This window comes from Ruditapes philippinarum, unplaced genomic scaffold (assembly GCF_026571515.1).
Source record: "Ruditapes philippinarum isolate M1 unplaced genomic scaffold, ASM2657151v2 ctg721_1_1_1_1, whole genome shotgun sequence".
Taxonomy (NCBI): Eukaryota; Metazoa; Mollusca; class Bivalvia; order Venerida; family Veneridae; genus Ruditapes; species Ruditapes philippinarum.
Genome location: NW_026863746.1, coordinates 530,465 through 549,987, shown reverse-complemented (window position 1 = coordinate 549,987; position 19,523 = coordinate 530,465). Strand labels below are relative to the sequence as shown.

At 32.5% G+C, this 19,523-nt stretch overlaps 1 protein-coding gene across 1 annotated transcript; it reads right to left on the bottom strand.

The window, feature by feature from the left end:
* Positions 1-735: 735 nt before the first annotated feature.
* LOC132723205 (RNA-binding protein 39-like) lies at positions 736-19,496 on the bottom strand. The gene is made up of 12 exons (XM_060707884.1): positions 19,352-19,496; positions 18,029-18,131; positions 9,809-9,861; positions 8,032-8,082; positions 6,777-6,986; positions 6,388-6,505; positions 5,705-5,998; positions 4,998-5,063; positions 3,799-4,003; positions 3,303-3,474; positions 2,808-2,992; positions 736-2,203 (listed from the first exon to the last, which is right to left on the bottom strand). Exons 2-12 carry the CDS (start codon positions 18,080-18,082, stop codon positions 2,043-2,045), a joined length of 1,569 nt encoding a protein of 522 aa, XP_060563867.1. The 5' UTR covers positions 18,083-18,131; positions 19,352-19,496; the 3' UTR covers positions 736-2,042.
* Between the last annotated feature and the right edge of the window lie 27 nt (positions 19,497-19,523).

Sequence of the window (19,523 nt, the reverse complement as noted above, 5' to 3'; positions counted from 1 at the left end):
TAAACTTCGTAAATTGGAGATAATACATTTTCACACCAAAAAAAAAACATAACGTAAAAGTTTTGTCATGTACTAGTTTCCATATGACGCTTTAGTATTTCATAATTTTATGTCAAACTTGGTACTGGTGTCTCGCATTTGTTACTGACAATTTTCCGACCAGTTTATTTTTGTCTTTTAAAGATGGCATTAATCTGTTAATAGATTGAACAAAGTCATTAAGTCTTTGCCACCGGAATACTTCCAGAAACTTGCATATTGGCTATTATTTTTCATTTCTTACGACTGTCTTCATACTTTGACACAAAAATCCTTTGGAAAAGACATTAAAGAAGATTCAACTGAACTTGACCTTTGTCTAACCTGGACACTGAAGGCCAAACGAGAGCAGCTTCCAGGTCAATAGGAACACCAGTTTCTGAAGTTCCTTACTCTGGAGAATGCTATAATACTGGTTAATATATTCTTACATAAATGTTTGAACAAGCAAAAGTATTTTTTTTTTTTTGGTCGAGTTTTACCTCCAACAAACACAGTATAGGTCATATGGCGACTTTCCAGCTTTACTTGTGGAAGAAGACCTCTAGAGCCCTTCCATGCATTGCTATTTAGGTACTAACGGGTACCCAAGTAGAACCAATGAATCATCTTACTTATAAATGTGACAAAAGTCAAGATTACTTGGATAATATTGCACCGAGTACCTTTGTAATTACAAATACAGAACAACACAACTGTCTGTGAAAAGTTTTATTCATAGACAAATAGTAACAATAATTTTCATATCTGTCAACAATAAATGAAATATCAATGATGAAGTATGAGGATTTTAAAAGGATGATATCTTTTCCAAATATACAATTTAAAACAAGAATTCAAATGAATGAAATACTGTGCTATTAGCAAATTGTTTTTTATCAACTCTTCATGACACAAAATGATAACCATTTAAAATAGTTATTTTAGTACCTGGAAACTTCGTATTCTTTAATACAAATCTGTTATTCATAATGTGAATAAATTCCAAAATTGTTAAATTGTAAGTGGAGTCTACAGAAATTTGTATCCACAAATCAATTACTATAACTTCGAAAATCAGGATAAAAATTTTATTTTGGATAAAAAGGTTCATGCCGAGATGTCTTTATTTATAATATTAAACTTGTGTCATTAAAAAGACTATACAAAGAATTTTCTCACAGGTAAAACATAGTTTTCATAAAAAAAACTATCTCAAATGGTGGACACATATACCAAAATGAAATCTAACAATACAGCACCTCTTATGTATTGAATATTTCACAAACAAAATGTCAATTTGTATATCAAATTCTAATCACTTGAACAAATGTCGACGTGTCATATTGATGTTCCAGAGCAAGTCCATAAATAAAATGTTACTCCCATTAAAAAAGAAACCATCAATGACTTGTATTTTAATGTCTTTTTTTTAAATCAACAATTGCTTTTTTGTGTGTGTTTTTCTTAAAATTAAACATTTGTTTTGACATGTTCAGTCACTGTTCCTAATTCACACAAGGAAACAAAAAGAAAGTTTTTTTAAAATACTTAACACACTTTCATTCTGCCATTTAACAAATTGTAAAAATTAAATGACTACGATTGAAATAATATACAATTATCAATTAAGAAGCTAACCTACCCTTTGTCATGTCAAAACCGGGGCATTTCTTACATTTGTGTATAAATCGAGACTAAATAAACATTTCTAAATTTGCTCTTTTTGCTATTCTGTATTACCTATTTATTAAACTCCATAAATACATGTATGTTAATTCATTAACAAGAAAGTCTCTACAATAGTTTAAAACACTATCAGTCTTTCTTAATAATATACATTGTATTGCGCTAGTGTCTCAGCTTTTCAACATGCAAGTTGTTTTTGTTTGTTTTTTTTACAATAAACCATGACAGGTCATTTCATTATGTTATGTAATTCTTATAACAAATGCATGTGGCAAACTATTTTGCAAGCTCACAACTACTGGGTATTACATGGTACAGGCAGAGACCATGAAGTTTCATCTGACTAGACCGCCATTAAATAATGAAGTTTGTGGCGCAAAACCTCCGATACTGAGTGTCTGAGTTGAGGGGAGAAGTAATTGAGTAGCTCGCTGAGCCTCTGGGAACAGCTGGTGGTAATTGGGTAGTGGCACATATGCTGCAGTTATAATCTTACCTGGAATGAAAATTTTACAACTCGTTATATTCATACATAATTTCTTTCAACTTGAAACTGATTTTATCTTTTACTTGCTTATACAGAACATTTTCCAAAACTATTTAATAATATAATTATATAATAAGATTAAATCCTATTTTTAGAAAAGTATGACTTTGTACAGATTTTTTTTTTTAATTTGGTTTTAGACCACCCAAACACATTACAGGCCAAATGGTGACTCCAGTTTTTCTGGCAGAGGGAGACCGAATGTGCCCCTCCATGCATTATTTCAGACACAAACAGGCACCTGAGTAGAGCCAACAATGTTTCATAAGCTAGCTGAATAGCTTCCTCACTTGAAATAATTGAAAGTCCCTGTCCCGTGTCAGGATTCAAAACCACAGTGGTGATGGGAAAGTAGTTTGAATTTCAAGACAACTTGATATCCCTAGAACTGATAATGGACAGTTCCAACACTTAAAGCTGGTCAAATCCATTTAAGAAATTAAACAAATTATGACTTATTGAATTCCACTTCCAACGAATGCGGGCAAAAGCCCTGCTTAGGTACGAATCGAGTAGATATCAATGCTGGTATAATATAATACAATTTGTTTACCTCCAAAATAGCGACCATGTAATGAATTCACCGATGCCACAGCTGCTGCTATTGTTGGACATTTTACATAAACATTTCCCTGCGTTGAAGCCTTATCCACAAAGATGTGTAATACTCCGCCATGTTTACTACACTCTTCTATCACATCATCACGGATTTCCTGATCCCAACTTGTTTTTGATTCACTGTTAATTAAAAAATATTTAAAAAACATCAATTTATTAGAAGATTAGCCAACAAATAAATGGGTTTGTCATGATAGGTCATGCGGGAAAACTTTACAGTATTACATTGTTAAACTCTTCATCACTTGCAAGAAGTAAATCCTTACAAGATTATAAGAGTAAGATTCTCTTAACCATGTTCTTTTAGAATAGTCTAGATCAAATCATACACTCAACATTGTTAAACATTCCACTGAAACTTTTTATGATTTTAATGTTCTATCCTACAGTTTAATAAATCAATGTATCATCTGGTTTAATAAATACTTACATTGTTGGATCAAACATGTTTGAAAGCATGAAACACTGTGTTGCTATTGGTGGGGCTTGAGTTGTGGCAGCAGGTACCTGAGGTTTTACTGCTGGGGCAGCCGGACCTGTGGCTGGCATGCCTTGCATCTGTAGTGAGTTTTTGGCGTAATCTGGGATCTCAAATCCTGTTCCTGAAAGTAAGATTGCATTTATGAACAAATGTCATAATAATTAAACTTTTATATTAAGCAAAATCATGTCTTACCTCAAAATTATTATTGAAACTTAATTCAAGTAATGACATTAAATTGGCAAGTTATGGGGAAAAAGGAAGTAATAATATTAGCCACTATTATGGTTCTTTAAAACTAGTTTCAATGTTTGTAACATAAAATGTAACAATTATACTGTTTTTAAATCATTACAGGTGAATCCAAAAAGATTTTTGATCAAATATTTATGCTCACAACAGTACTTTTCAATCAGGAAAATCTGAGCATAGAAACTTATATTACCTTCTGCCAACTTGGCCATCAGCTGAAGTCTGCCTGTGGCGCCTAGATCTATTCCTGCCCTGTCTAACTCATCATTATCAAGCTGTCCACCTGTCTGTACATCCATCTGTCTCTCTGTTACATTCCCAACCTTCATCGGTCTTCCAGCCAGCTCGAAGCCATTCAACTGTTCCAACGCTTTTTTGGCATCTTCTGCACTTTTATACTGAAGTTAATGCATATATATTAAAAATATCCTCTGAAATAGGTCAAAGGCTCGCTGATTATTTTAACTCTTCATGACTTTATTCAATTTTGAAAATTATTTGGTTATGCTTAAGAGATACAAAAGTGACTACCCCTACTAAATCTGATGAAGTACAGTCTATATACATGTATTTCATTCTGAACAGTTTTTTTCACTCAATCCTTATTAAATCTAATCGTAACTATCCAACACTACTATCTTTTTTTTTTTTACTCATTATTAATTGACCATCAAAACTTGCTAATGTAATGCAATACATCTATCCTTGTTATTTATAATTGACTAATCATTATTTGGACATCTAGATCATGGGTAATGTAATGCAAAGTACAGGGCTGCCAACAGCAAATTGCAAAATCAGAGGAAAATACGCCGGGGGTCAAGGGGGCTGCGCAAGCCCCCTTGTGGGTCCAGGTGGGGGCCCAGGGGGCAAATCCCCCGGAAGCTCCTGGATTCTGATGATTTGGTATGCCCTAAAATCAATTTCCTGGACTCTAAATTTGACTTCCTTGGTTGCCTTTAAAGCCATTCAGAGACACTTTAGTTGGACATCAGGTTTTCATCAGCCCTCAAAACAAATATCCGACATTTTGACAACAGACAAGAGCGACAATGTAAACTGTAATTTGATTGGTTATTCTAAAATAGAATGCCGGAAAAGACTCGATTTGACCAATGAGAAAAGCGCTTACAGACGTACCATAGGCGGCTAGCGTAACAATAAAAGCCGAAGCGTGCCAGTTTTTGGGTACTGTATAGAATATGACGAATGAATTTATTGTCTTTGTCGAATTTACATCGATCCCAAAAATGACCCAGGAGCTCACGAAATCCGTTGATTTCCGCGAATCCGCGGAAAATCGGCAGCCCTGAAAGTATCATCTTAATGTATCCATTGAGACTATTTCTTGTAAAATATCATACCATCAATAGGATATTAAGTAAAACTTACTGTAATAAATCCATAGCCATGAGATTTTCCAGTCTCATGATCCCTTATCAGCTTAATGTCCTCTATCTGAAAGGAAAAAATAGACATGTTTATTTTTTATATATAACTAATGAATTAAGACATAGATAAAAAGATTAAATATCTAAATTTTGACCAAAACGTTAAACGGCATATGAACATATGCACTAAATTTTCTTTCACTTCCTTATAACACATTGCTTTTTCAGTGAAGAAATTTTATAATGCTTTTTACAGATTAGCACTTTAACAGAAATCGTTGCTGGCTCTAAACAAGCAATTTATCATGCCTCAAATAATAACCATGTTTCTCCTCCTGTTCTCCCACAATCATGCCAATTGTTTAACTGTTGGCAAGACAGCGTGCTTGACTATTTTTAGGGCAATGAATCTGTAAAAATCCGTTAAAGAATTATGGGCCTTTGTCAGTCACCTCCTAATATACTCTCAAACAAGCATGTGAAGATTCAACCCACTCCTTTCAGTACTTTTGGATATACAAACTTGCACGCAAAAATTTAAGCAAAGTGTGACACAAACACCTAGGCTAGGTGACCATACTCTTTAAATAATCAGGCTAATAAAGACTACAAACAGAACTGTAAAACTGGAAACTAAATGTATGATATCAATAGTTTTTAGTCACCTAAATTTTAATTTACAAATATCCCGGACTTGTAAATTCTTACCTTTCCAAACGGTTCAAATATTCCCCGGAGCATATCCTCTGTAATGTTGAAATGTAATGAACCTACATACAGTCTCATAGGACCAGTCTGTTGATTCTTTGTTATAATATTTGTAGGCATAGGCGTTCTGTTCTTTTCTGCCTGAGATGCTTGGACTATAATTGGCACACCTAGGAGTTTCTGATTAGTTAAACCCATGGCAAGTGGAACAGATTCAGTGTCCTTGAACTCTATATATGCTATACCCTTTGACCTTCTTGTTTTATTGTCTGTGATCAGTCGGACGTCTTTCACCTGTAACATGTTGTAAATTTTTAAACTATTTTCTTATGAAGTCATTAATATGATTTCCAATTTTCTATTTGAGAGAAACACCAATTTAAAATCAATTCATATTTAATAGTTTACCATTTACCTTCATTTCTGAACAGTTTAAACTGAAATAATGTACAACTTAAATATCTCTTGAACATCTTTTTAACAATGGTAGACCTAAGAACAACTTACCAAAACTAATGGCTTACATACAAAGACATATAGATGACAAAGAATCTAAACTTAGATGAACGTATTCCAACATATCTAAAGTACAGGAAAAGGAATATTCACATTAAGATAATTCAATTTTTTTTCAGATATCAGATTTTTATGCACATAACTAATAACATTAGAAAGGCTCTTACCTCTCCGACTGAAGAAAAGAACTCTTCTAAATCACGAGGTCTAATCCTAGCAGATAACTGCATACAGAACACTGTTCTTGCATCCCTTTCTTCTGGTGTGAGATCTTGTGGAGGTTCCCTGCAAAAAATTAAAAATATATTATTCCCAAACATCCAGGTAAAATTATACATTTTATGAAGAATCAGTTATAAAACATATAATTACACCATTCAACTAACAAACAATAATTTGAAGATGTTTATAAGTGACAGCTATATCTAATTCACACCTTCTTTGACACTTAGTGTAGCCAATTAAAATATTCAAGTTTCAATGTGTATCAATATTTTTACTTTTATATTCTCTATTCTTTCTGAAAAATAAAATTCCCAGTTTCTTTAAACCTTACCTGACGGGACTTTTGCTTATGCTGCGTCTAATGTGTCTCCTTGGGGACTTGCTCCTGTGCTTTCCACGTTCACGGTCTTTACTCCTGCGCCTTTCCTTGCTCCGGCTTCTCTTTTTATCTTTGCTGCGACTCCTTTTCCTCTCCTTGTCCCTACTACGTCGTCTCTCTTTGCTTCTCCTTCTTTCCCTATCTCTGTCTTTGTCCCGACTCCTATTATAGTCATATTAACATTTATTTAAAGCCGCATGCTTCATTTTAGGAAAATTTTGAAAATGTATTTACATGTAAAATATTGTATAAAGAACAAAGAAATATATTTACAAATAGCAATCAGCACTTACAAATCACATTGAGGCAAACAATCTTGTTTGAACCTTTGTAATTCAATTTTAACATTATTTATAACACTGTATTAATGAAAATTGTTATAATTGTTGCTTTTGAATATGTGCAAGAGGGATTCAAATATTGGATTGAAACTATTCAAACAACTATTTGCTTTTAAAAGATGAAAGAAAGATATCCAATTAATCCTCAGTGTGTATTTAAAGTACAAACTTATACTGGATACGATACTGAAAAGGGAAGCAGGGAATTTCTCAACCAACTTATTTAACCCTCCATAACATGGTCAGTTAGACTTAAAATCCATACAAGTTAACTTTGTCTATAGCTCTTAGTCTTCATAGTGCATTTCAAGCTGTAGAACTGGTCACAGAAGGTTTTACAAATAGCACCTTGAGCATTCAGACAAAATTGAGCATACAACTTGATGTAAAAGCTTACAAGGTGTTTCAAAGTAAGTACATATAGTCATTAGGGTTGCAAAGATTCAGCTTTGTCAAAATGTTTGCTTTGCAAATAGAATAATTTGGATTCAATTACTCAGGCTAGGCAACATTTATTTTTCTATAGGGAAACAATATTGAGCTACACTGTAAAACACAAGATACAAATGACCTTAGAGCACCAACAATTTGTGGTTTGTCTTCCATTTTTGAACAACACATTGTTGTGTTTACATTACATGTGCTTTGATTGGATAAGAGAATGTGCAACCAATGAAAGAAACACTTGCTTAGAATTATTTTGTTTAGTATCAGACCAGAGACTTTTTTTGCAAAAATGGTGACAACAAATCAAATTGAAATACAGCCATGATGTATTATGAATAGAACAGTCAGCTCTGAATCTCAAATCAGCATAATCACAGATGATTGTTTTCAGTCCTAATAGTCTTTACACTGCAACATACCTTCTCTTTTCTCTATCCCTATCACGACTTCTGTCTCGACTTCTCCTCCGGCTGAAAAACCATCACAGAATAATTAATGTCTTGCAAAATTAAATATAATGTTTGAATGGAGAAATGTTATCGAAAATACTCTATCAACTTAGAACCAAGTTTGTTTTTTTTATAATGAACTAATTGTCTTTTTGAAATATAGAAAAATTCTAAAATCACATCTAATTTTTTTCCAAATTTCTTTTTCGCATTGTTTTTCTTTATATTTTTTCTGTGACATCACTTACACCACCTTTATTGGTTATCAGCATTGACAAGATCACAACAGAAATTAAACTGCATATGATCTGTCACTGACTCTGCCGTAATCAATTCTGTCTCCATACTTCTACTGCATATTGCTCTTTTATTCTAACATACCTTTAAAGGCGCTCATTTTCTGCATAATAGGTACATTCAGAGCATGTTTCTTTCCCAAATAGGACCAAAATTGCACCTATTTAACGATATACAACAATACCTATTGTTAGCTAATGTAGATACAATATAGATAATAATTCTTAACTCTACATTAGGGTTAGAACTGGAGTGCAAGTAGTCCTACTCTGACCTGAAAAGACACAAAGGTCAGACATATGTCCTTTAGGAAGACATTTTTACCGCCTGTTGAAAAAAGCTGACCCACAGGATCAATCTTACACAGGAATGGACTTCAATCAAAAGGTCATCATCTAAAATAGAGTTCACCCATTTTGATGAAATAATAATAACTACAAAGTGGAAGTACAAAAACCTTCCAAATTTGAAAAGAAATATATATGGACACGCAAAACCCTCTTGAAAAGCCTTGATCCTAAGACAAGAGAAAACTTATTCTGACATTTATTACTGGATGCCAAAAATCTTACGAGAGGTATTACATCATAGAAAGAGATTAAAGAAAACTTTTTTTATTTAAAATCAGCATGGAAGTACAAAACCCCTCCAGGCTCTAGCAAGTTAAGTGAGCTGTCAAAGGAAACTTCATTTCATGGGTGTGAACCAGGAAGTATACTTTTCACACTCACTTCAGCTTGTATGAAAGAAAACAAGTATGTGCATGGAATCCAAAAAAATTGATATCAGTATAATAACTTTCTAACCAATATGATTTTCTCAGTGAAATTTTTAAGGACAAGGTACCCAAGCTTTAGTCTGAAATTAAAAGATGATGGTTATTTATAGAATGGTATTTGACATTTTTTTGTATTTCTTTGGACTTCTGATTGATCTGAAAAGTTCAAAAAGGTTTCTTATAAAATTTGGCAACTGATCTGTAAAGACAGATACGAATGTAAATGCTTGTTGTTTTTGTTATATATTTTCAGAAGTAAAAAATTCCATTTTGGTTATAGTATAATATTGAACCTTAAGTTGTGCGCTTACAGCAGGTCCAGCTCTCTTCAGCCTTTTCCCAAAGCACTCCTTGCAAGAAGCAAACATTCCAAAATCTGTATACAAAGAACTGATCACCATCATCAAACCTCAATATGCTTAGCTGCAACATTAATCTTTTAAGTCCAAACTTTATGGAATGCTGTTCCATTTCCTGACAGTTTTAAACAAAAATTATCCACAGAACAGTCATTAAAATGAAGTCATCTCTTTCTCAACATAGTCACTTCATGAAACAAATATGGTAATCTACCTTGGTTTTTTTTTGCAACCATTTGCATCTCGAACAATATCAAGGTTTGATAGTAGCTTTTAACATGAAATAAATGAAGAGTACATATAAGATACTTACGAGGAAGAGGACTTCTTGTCTCTGTCCGAGGAGGCATCACCACGACCATCATCCTATTTGCCAGAAAACACCAACATAGGCACAAACAGCACACCAACAGGAGCAAAGTAAAATGGGAAGAAATGCATTAGAAAAGTACTAAAATTACTTTTTTAAAGTTTAAAAGCTTAAAAATATTTTTTGCTGTATCCAATGAAACTGCTTACCAACAATTTTGTTAACCCTTTTTTTACATCATGCTTGGAACAAACTAACCTTCCAACTGGACCTTTTCTACAAGCAAGAAAATAAATATCTTAGGCATAATTTCGTAAATTTATAAGTTTTTCATACCTTTTTTAAGTGCGTAATGATTAAGTCAATATTGAAGAAAGTTCATTGGCAACTGAACATATAGATCTTTCCCTATCTACTCTTAACACCCACACTTGCTTGTTTAGAAGGTCACAATTTTCAAACATTCATCATCTATAACAATACTGAAACATGAAAAGTCCTTATAGACTGTCACCAGATTTTGACTATTAGTTTCAAATTTCTCATTTTTTATATTTTTCAAATACTAGAAATACATAATTGAATTTAGTGCAAAGATTTTCTTTTAACTGTTTCAGTATTGATAAAATGACACAGAACGTTCATTTGTTCAGACTCGAACAACTAAAAGGGTCAATGACAATAAACTAACAGAGGGCTGTCAACAGCAGAATTTTGAATTAGCACAGTCAATCACAGGCAGGGAGGGGTATAAAACAAGTGCTGTCATTTCTTCCTGTTGTTTCCAATCATCTCTCCATACCAGCCACCTCAGATCTTGGCCTAAGGAAGATTAAGGACAGGTGTAGAATGTAAGATTTGGGTGTAAGGTTCTCATACAATAGAACAAATGCATAAAAAAATTGTTTTCAAATCTGTAAATCTTTTCTTTTTTTAAATGATCAAGTTAAATGTTTCTGTACTTAACAACAATAAAAATATTCCTTAACTGCATGTTCTTCTTAAAAATTGCATTTGCAAAATGTTTTATTTTTTTAAACTGTCATGATATAAAGTAACTGATAAAAATAATTTCAAATTTTATCTGAAGAGATTTTATCAAGTTATATTTACAACTTTATCGACTTTTGACACATTCCATTGCATTAGAATACCTTTTAAAAATGTCTGCATCAAAGACCACCCATATGTGAAGATGTCCCTATGACATGTGAACATCTAAGACAAAAACAAAATACTAATTTTTAAAGACAGCTATACTTTACAACTATCTCCCATACAAGTCAGCAGTTAATAGAAAAATTTCTAAACCTTTTGTAACCACTAGAAATGCATATATACATAAAACAATGTAAGAGAAAATACTAAAAAGATACTATTGTCCATTAACTAATCATCTTTTCTTACCACTTTGTAATCAGTATTTTTATGGTATTTCTAAATTCAATATAAGAATTTTTATCATTTATAAAAAGCAAAAGTGAAGAGTCAAAAGATAGGAGTATTGACACAGAATACAAAAACCTTTTTAACCTTCTAGTCCTAATGCAAATTAGTAATATTTTCCTAAATATTTTATATTTCCCTTTGGGGGCCCAGCTGCTATTGCACAATAGAAGAACAAAATCACACAGCAAACTTTGACAATTTCCTAGTACATTTTTATTATATCTGGAAAAGGTCTGTTCTGATATCTTTACAACATTGTCATTCTTCTATACAATGTGGTATTATATTGAATATAAAGTCAATAATGACTTATCTTCTTTAAAACTAAAATTAACTTCAAGCGGTAATGACAAATGAGTATTTACCTATCTCCCAATGTCAAAACAATTTAACATATGCATTCTTATACACAGAAATGGTAATAAACAATAAGAGTACAAAGCATGTATAGTCATTATCAATATAAAGTAGAGCTGTCATCGATATCGACAATATCGATGTATCGTTGATATTTTTTTGTCGATCAATAATCGATACACATTTTAAAAAATCGATACTTTTGACTTATAAATTAAATGTCTAGAAATTTCACAATTCACCCAAAATATATGCAGAAACAGTTATTTATATCTAATGTTATGCTTTTGTTATATAGTGGAATTATTTCATAGCAATGGTGACAAATAATGTTGTCTGGAAAAAATCATGCAGTGGACAAGACACTGTACAGAACATGTTTTTGACTGAAATCATTGAAACAGGTATGAAAGTGAATGACAGACAAGTGAGTTTAGGATATTATCGATATATCGGTGTATCGTTGATTTTAGTCACTTGATATCGATATATCGTTGATATGCTTTGCACAGAATCAATGACAGCTCTAATATAAAGAGTATCCACTATCCAATCTATTTAAAGCTTCGACAGTAGCCTAAATCATTGGTTAAATTGATAAATCAAAATCCAGGCTATCGTAATTAATATACTGACTACTAGTGACTAGTAAAACAAAAAAATTTTGTACCACAGCATATAAGATGAGCCTTGCAAAATGAAAGACTAATTTCATGATTTTTTATTGACTATGTCTATCAAACACTAAAAAATACAGCTAAATTAAGAATTTATAATTTTCTGCCTTATATCTGACAGATAGCTGTAAGAAGTTGAGAGCACATATCAGGGTTGTCAGTAAGAGGCGACAGGAGGCCAAAATGCCTGTCTCAAATGCATTATGGGCCACCTCAAAATTAAGAAAACACTTTGTTATGCATGATAAAGACAGAAATGACCGCCTCAAGTTCAAAACAAACCTTCTGCAAAAAATGTTAATGACAACCCTGACATATTTTGTCCACTATATGAGGTACAACACTCCCCCATTGTTATTGTTTCATATGTATAGACGGTAATCAAACCTGAAGTGCACGAAACCATAGGAAAACAGGCTACGAACCGAGATCTATCAATTGACAGTGATTTTTCTCACTGTATTTTACAGCCGAATAAAGGCTGTTTCCCCTAGCCCAAAATATTTAAATTTTCCCCTAAAAATGCTTATATTTTCCCCTAAAATGCCTCGTGCTCTTCTTTACCAGAACCATGACTGGGTACCACTAAAATACGCAATGGAGATTTTTTGGCGCAACGGACGCGACGGGCGCAACGGAGATATTTTTTTAGAAAAACCGGCACAACGCCTTTTTTAAAGTCAATGTGCTATATTTAAGCATCTAAAATGATTGTTTGGCACTATTAAGTAAGTATGTTTAAAATGTTTCATAAATTGTATATGTTTAATTGCACTGAAGGGTTATATGCCTGGCGAAATGGAAATTTCATGGCGAGATATTGTTTAGAACAAACCGACACAACGCCTTTTTTTTAAAGTCAATATGTTATAATTGAGCATCTAAAATGATTGTTTAGCACTATACTATAAAGTAAGCATGTTTTAAAATGTTTCATAAATTGTATATGTTTACACTGAAGGATTATATATGCCTGGCGAAATGGAAATTTCATGGCGCAACGGAGATAATTTTGGAAAATCGGCACAACGTATGTACTAATATATGAAATTAATTAACACCAATGTTTAAAAAAAGAAAGATATAAAAACCTTAATCGTTTATCAAATAATCAAATAGCTGCAATGTTGATGTTGTAAAGGATTGTGTGCCGGCGAAATGGACATTTTGTCTGCGCAACGGAGATTTTTATTTGGCGCGACGGAATTTAAAAAGAAAACAATGTTTATCCTAATTAAGTAGTAATATGAAGAAGTAAATCATTAAAGATATTAACTGAATTACTGAAGTGGTGTAATAAAAGTCTTTTTTATTAATTTAAAAATGGAATTAAATTCGTTTTTATCGTTATGCCTGACACTGAAAGACAAGTATGGATTCACGGATTTATATTATGTCAATTAAAGTCCGTGATGGATTTTACAATCCGTTTCATTTTTTTCCCGTTCAATTCGTTATGTTTACGAAAAGTACTGTAATAGCTTTTCTATACATAATTTTCAGAATTTTACTTGAAGAATACGAAAAGTCGGTAGTGCATACGCTGTAGACTTTCTAATGTAATCTTACGAATAAATTATCAAATTTCAACAAAACGCTGCTTAATGGCTTTACCGCTGCACACAGAAATACGTTTATTTCCGTCATGGCTGATATTCGAAGATAAACATGAGTCTTTAAATCTGTTTCTTTTTTTCCGTGTATTACGTTATATTTACGTTAAGTATTGTAATGACTTTAATCAATGACATGCATGTAACATAACATAACATAATCTTTATTTCTCTCAATACATGTATACATGCAAATACATGTATGAGGAATTTACAATAAATGGTATAATCATACGATATAATCATACGAGGCTCACAAAAAAATAATTAACGAGTGACATCAGTATTTATTTAATGTTGATTTAAAGTGAGCATTCCCCCGTCTCCAGCCACCCACGTGTCTCTAAATAGCGAAAAAAATTTCAAAACTTATATTTCATTTTTTTTCTCTCTTTCTCTTTTTCTCATGATTTTGCAGCATTGTAATACTCATTGACCGGATACTGTATTATTTTGTGTTAATGTAAATTTCGTAATAACCCCATGTTGTACGATATGATATCTTCATGTACCTGGGTGAATAAAAAGATATGTTCTGTTCAAAAAAAGAAAAAGAAAAAAAAACCCGTTAAAACCAAATGCAGCTACTGTTATATAGCGAAACAACAGCAATTTGGCAGAATGTTTATCACGGGTTTAATCCGATAATTAAATTACCACTGACACGTGGTTGATGTTTATTGGACACGCGTTTTCACACCATTTAGATAATGTGATTAAGAGGAACATGTATTGACTTTAAGGTATTAAATATCTTTTATAACTTGTTATTGTCGAAAATATTACAATTGTTAAAAGCATTAAACACCCGTGCCATACACGTGCCTATGCATTGCTAATTGCTAACAATTCTCGCGTAATTGATTACCTTTTGTCAATATCATAATTATGAAATATTTTGATTGCTTTTGATGAAATATACAATGTATACACAACAAACAATTATTGAAAAAGTACACAATGATTAATGAAAGATAATAAATTAATAAAATAACATAATATGATAAAATTGTTATGATAATCCCCGTTGCGCCGAAATGTGTCCATTTCGCCGTAATTTAAATATCTTACAATATCCTATTTTCAACATTTTCTAAAATAAAGGAAAGTAAATCATTTTTAAAAGACTGTTACTTATTATTCTCAAATTCTTAAGTTATGTTCAAACATAAGGTCTACCCGTTATGCAAATCTTCATTTTCCGTTGCGCCGAAATTATGTCAATTTCGCCGTCCATTTAGAATCTGATATAATCAGTATTCTACCTAATAAATTCAAACTTATACAGTATATGTAAAAACTAGAAATGTGTCATCATGCCACGGATGCCCCCGCATGCAGCCAAAATTTCAGATGGTGCATTAATTTTTTTTTTTCATTTTAAGTTCAATTTAGCCCTTAAAACTTTTCAATGTTAACACAAACCATTTCCATACAACGTTCAAGGCACTGAAATTATTCAGTCTTAACCTTTAGAAAAAGCATATTGCATATTTGTAGCCAAAATAATGGCTAAAAGAATGAGTGCTGAAACTGAAAGTTCAAAATTTTTCCAACATTCAGGAAAGATAAGTTTGTCTAAAATCATTGAACCATGACCAAATTCAAACTTAATCTGCTCATTCCTAAGATGTATCTATATTATTTTCAAAGTGAAAGGGACATAACTCTGCCAAAAATCCATCAAACCATGACCAAATTCCAACTTGACCTGCCCATTCCTTTGACATATCCATATGTCAAATTAAAATTGAATATGTTACACTGTTAGGTAGATAATGAACAGAAACTGTAAATTTCATATTATTTTCAAAGTGAAAGGGGCATAACTCTGCCAAAAATCATTGAACCATGACCAAATTTGAACTTGACCTGGGCATTCCAAAAACATATCCATATGTCAAATTTGAGTTGAATGTGTTGTACCATTGGGGAGATAATAAACGGAAACTGAAAATTTCATATTACTTTCAAAGTGAAAGGGGCATAACTCTGCCAAAAATCATTGAACCATGACCAAATTTGAACTTGACCTGCGCATTCCTTTGACGCATCAATATGTCACGTTTGAGTTGAATGTGTTGTACCTTGAGGGAGATAATGAACGGAAACTGAAAATTTAATATTATTTTCAAAGTGAAAGGGGCATAACTCTGCCAAAAATCATCGAACCATGACCAAATTCGAACTTGACCTGTATTTTCTCATGACATATCCATATGTCAAGTTTGAGTTGATTGTGTTGTACCGTTGGGGAGATAATGAACGGAAACTGAAAATTTCATATTATTTTCAAAGTAAAAGGGGCATAACTCTGCCAAAAATCATCGAACCATAACCAAATTCGAACTTGACCTGTATTTTCTCATAACATATCCATATGTCAAGTTTGAGTTGAATGTGTCCAACGGTTCTTGAGATAATGAACGGAAACTGAAATTTCATATTATTTTCAAAGTAAAAGGGGCATAACTCTGCCAAAAATCATCGAACCATGACCAAATTCGAACTTGACCTGTATTTTCTCATGACATATCCATATGTCAAATTTGAGTTGAATGTGCCTAACCGTTCTTAAGATAATGAACGGAAACTGATGATGACGGAATGACAGAATGACGGAAGGATGGAAGGACGGAATGACGGAACAGGGTAACACTATATGCCCCGGCCATTACATGGCGGGGGCATAAATATGTATAAAATATCAACAATACCAACTTATATGATTATTTTGTGTTTTAGACCTAAAAAAAACAGTACAAGTACACAGTTTTGAAAATAAAATCTCCGTTTCGCAATAATCCATCGGCGCAACGGAGTTTAATAATGAAACGTATAACAACAATACAATGAATGTTTATAATAAAAAAAAATATGAACATTGATTCTGTAATATCAACATATGACTTTATTTAGTATATACTAATGCAAATTCAATTAAAAATTATGTATAGAAAAGCTATTACAATACTTTTCGTAAAAAATAACGAATTGAACGGGAAAAAAATGAAACAGATTGTAAAATCCATACTTGTCTTCCAGTGTCAGCCATAACGATAAAAACGTATTTAATTCCATTTTTAAACTAATAAAACAGACTTTTATTACAACACTTCTGTAATTCAGTTAATATCTTTAATGATTTACTTCTTCATATTACTACTTAATTAGGACAAACATTGTTTTCTTTTTAAATTCCGTTGCGCCAAATAAAAATCTCCGTTGCGCAGACAAAATGTCCATTTCGCCGGCACACAATCCTTTACAACATCAACATTGCAGCTATTTGATTATTTGATATACGATTAAAGTTTTTATATCTTTTTTTAAAATTTATTTATTCAAATAACATTGGTGTTAATTAATACATACGTTGTGCCGATTTTCCAAAATTATCTCCGTTGCGCCATGAAATTTCCATTTCGCCAGGCATATATAATCCTTCAGTGTAAACATATACAATTTATGAAACATTTTAAAACATGCTTACTTAAAAGTGCTAAACAATCATTTTAGATGCTCAAATATAACATATTGACTTTAACAAAAGGCGTTGTGTCGGTTTTTCCTAAACAATATCTCCGTTGCGCCATGAAATTTCCATTTCGCCAGGCATATAACCCTTCAGTGCAATTAAACATACAATTTATGAAACATTTTAAAACATACTTACTTAATAGTGCTAAACAATCATTTTAGATGCTTAAATATAGCACCTTGACTTTAAAAAAAGGCGTTGTGCCGGTTTTTCTAAAAAAATATCTCCGTTGCGCCCGTTGCGTCCGTTGCGCCAAAAAATCTCCGTTGCGTATTTTAGTGGTACCGCCATGACTTAACAGCATCAGCTAGAAGACAGAAATCTGTCCCTATAGATAGCCTCTGCTATATACCATGCATGTTAAATTGAATTGAAATTTTTTTTTTCATAAAATGTGTGAGTAAATTCCATTTTCAGTTGTTGGAATTTGATTTCAGGTTTCCCCCTTTTCTGATTTATCGTGCTATATTTGCCCCTTCAGAAAGCCACAGGTTGTTTTGAAAATTGGAAAAAAAATCACTGATTGATCACAATTGATATTTAAAATAAAGATGTTATGTAAGTAATTGCATGTAATGTATTTTACCTCCTTCCTGTAGGGAGCCTCCAACATAGCTTCCACGTCAAAATCGTCTGCCATCTTTTAAGTGTTCAAATGTTCTATGTTTCTGATCAAGCCGTCAACAAAGCTGTGGAGAGTAAAAACCAGAACGATTTAACCTAAAAACCAGAACGATGTAACCTATCTTAAATCAAAAGAATGAAAGAATTATCAAAAATACAAATCATTCATAAATTTCTTAGATTCTAAAGAGCTCTGTAATTCGTTTTGTGTACGTTGGGCTGAACGAGGGTACGAGCCGGTTACATTTTTAAATGACCCAGTTCCTTATCACAGACATTTGGGGTTTGGAGCTCAAAACGCCTTTAAAATCCAAATAAAATGCATATTTGTCAATCCCAGGACATGTACTGATCATATATATCAAAAAATCTTAATATATGCCGTTTTGAAAAAAAATCATATTTCAACAACTATAATAATACACAAGATAAAAATGTTCGCCGGAAAAAATCCGCACCCCTACCGTCATAATCACCATGTATTTTATTCCATTTCCAATATTTTCACATAATCCTTTGGTCCATCGACACAGAAGATATAATTCTTCACGATGATGGTCAATTTTAAACTTCAACGGTAATATTAACAACGCAACAGCCGAAATAAACATCAATATTATCGCCGTTTTTTTCCAACGACAAAATCTTTCGATAAATTCAATGGACCAGACGGCTATGAACGAAGTTATCCGATTATGTGGCCCCAGCTTTGCCGTGTGCAAAATGCGCAGCGCTTTTAAGTTTGGGAACCACATAATCGGATAGCTTCGTTCATAGCCGTCTGGTCCATTGAATTTATCGAAAGATTTTGTCGTTGGAAAAAAACGGCGATAATATTGATGTTTATTTCGGCTGTTGCGTTTGTTTATATTACCGTTGAAGTTTAAAATTGACCATCATCGTGAAGAATTATATCTTCTGCGTCGATGCACCAAAGGACTATGTGAAAATATTGGAAATGGAATAAATACATGGTGATTATGATGGTAGGGGTGCGGATTTTTTCCGGTGAACATTTTTATCTAGATTTTGAAATATGAAATTTTTCAAAACGGCTTATATTAAGTTTTTTTGATATATATGATCAGTACATGTGCTGGGATTGACAAATATGCATTTAATTTGGATTTTAAAGGCGTTTTGAGCTCCAAACCCCAAGTGTCTGTGTTCCTTTTCAATCCAGTGACTCTTCGAAAAAAAAAATAGACATTTCGGTATAAATAAAGATCTATCTAGCTTAAATAAATATCTTTCAGAATATTATAATCATATCTATTCTAAATACCTTTAAATGCAAGAGAAATAAACTTTGTTTTCTGGAAATAATTTGTCAGTCAAATATGGCGTCCTATAAATGGGGTTTACATTTTACACGTCAAAGACGTTCGGTCAATCGGAAATGAACACCACTAAATATTTTCCACACTGTCACTGACATAATATATTCATCGTCGGAT

Excerpts from the sequence above, each read along its gene's own strand:
- LOC132723205 (XM_060707884.1), bottom strand. The coding sequence starts at position 18,082 with ATGGCAGACGATTTTGACGTGGAAGCTATGTTGGAGGCTCCCTACAGG. Across the intron at positions 8,083-9,808 it reads GACAAGAAGTCCTCTTCCTC|CCGGAGGAGAAGTCGAGACA; the intron begins GTAAGTATCTTA and ends ATGGTTTTTCAG. Across the intron at positions 3,475-3,798 it reads GATGGCCAAGTTGGCAGAAG|GAACAGGATTTGAGATCCCA; the intron begins GTAATATAAGTT and ends TCTTACTTTCAG.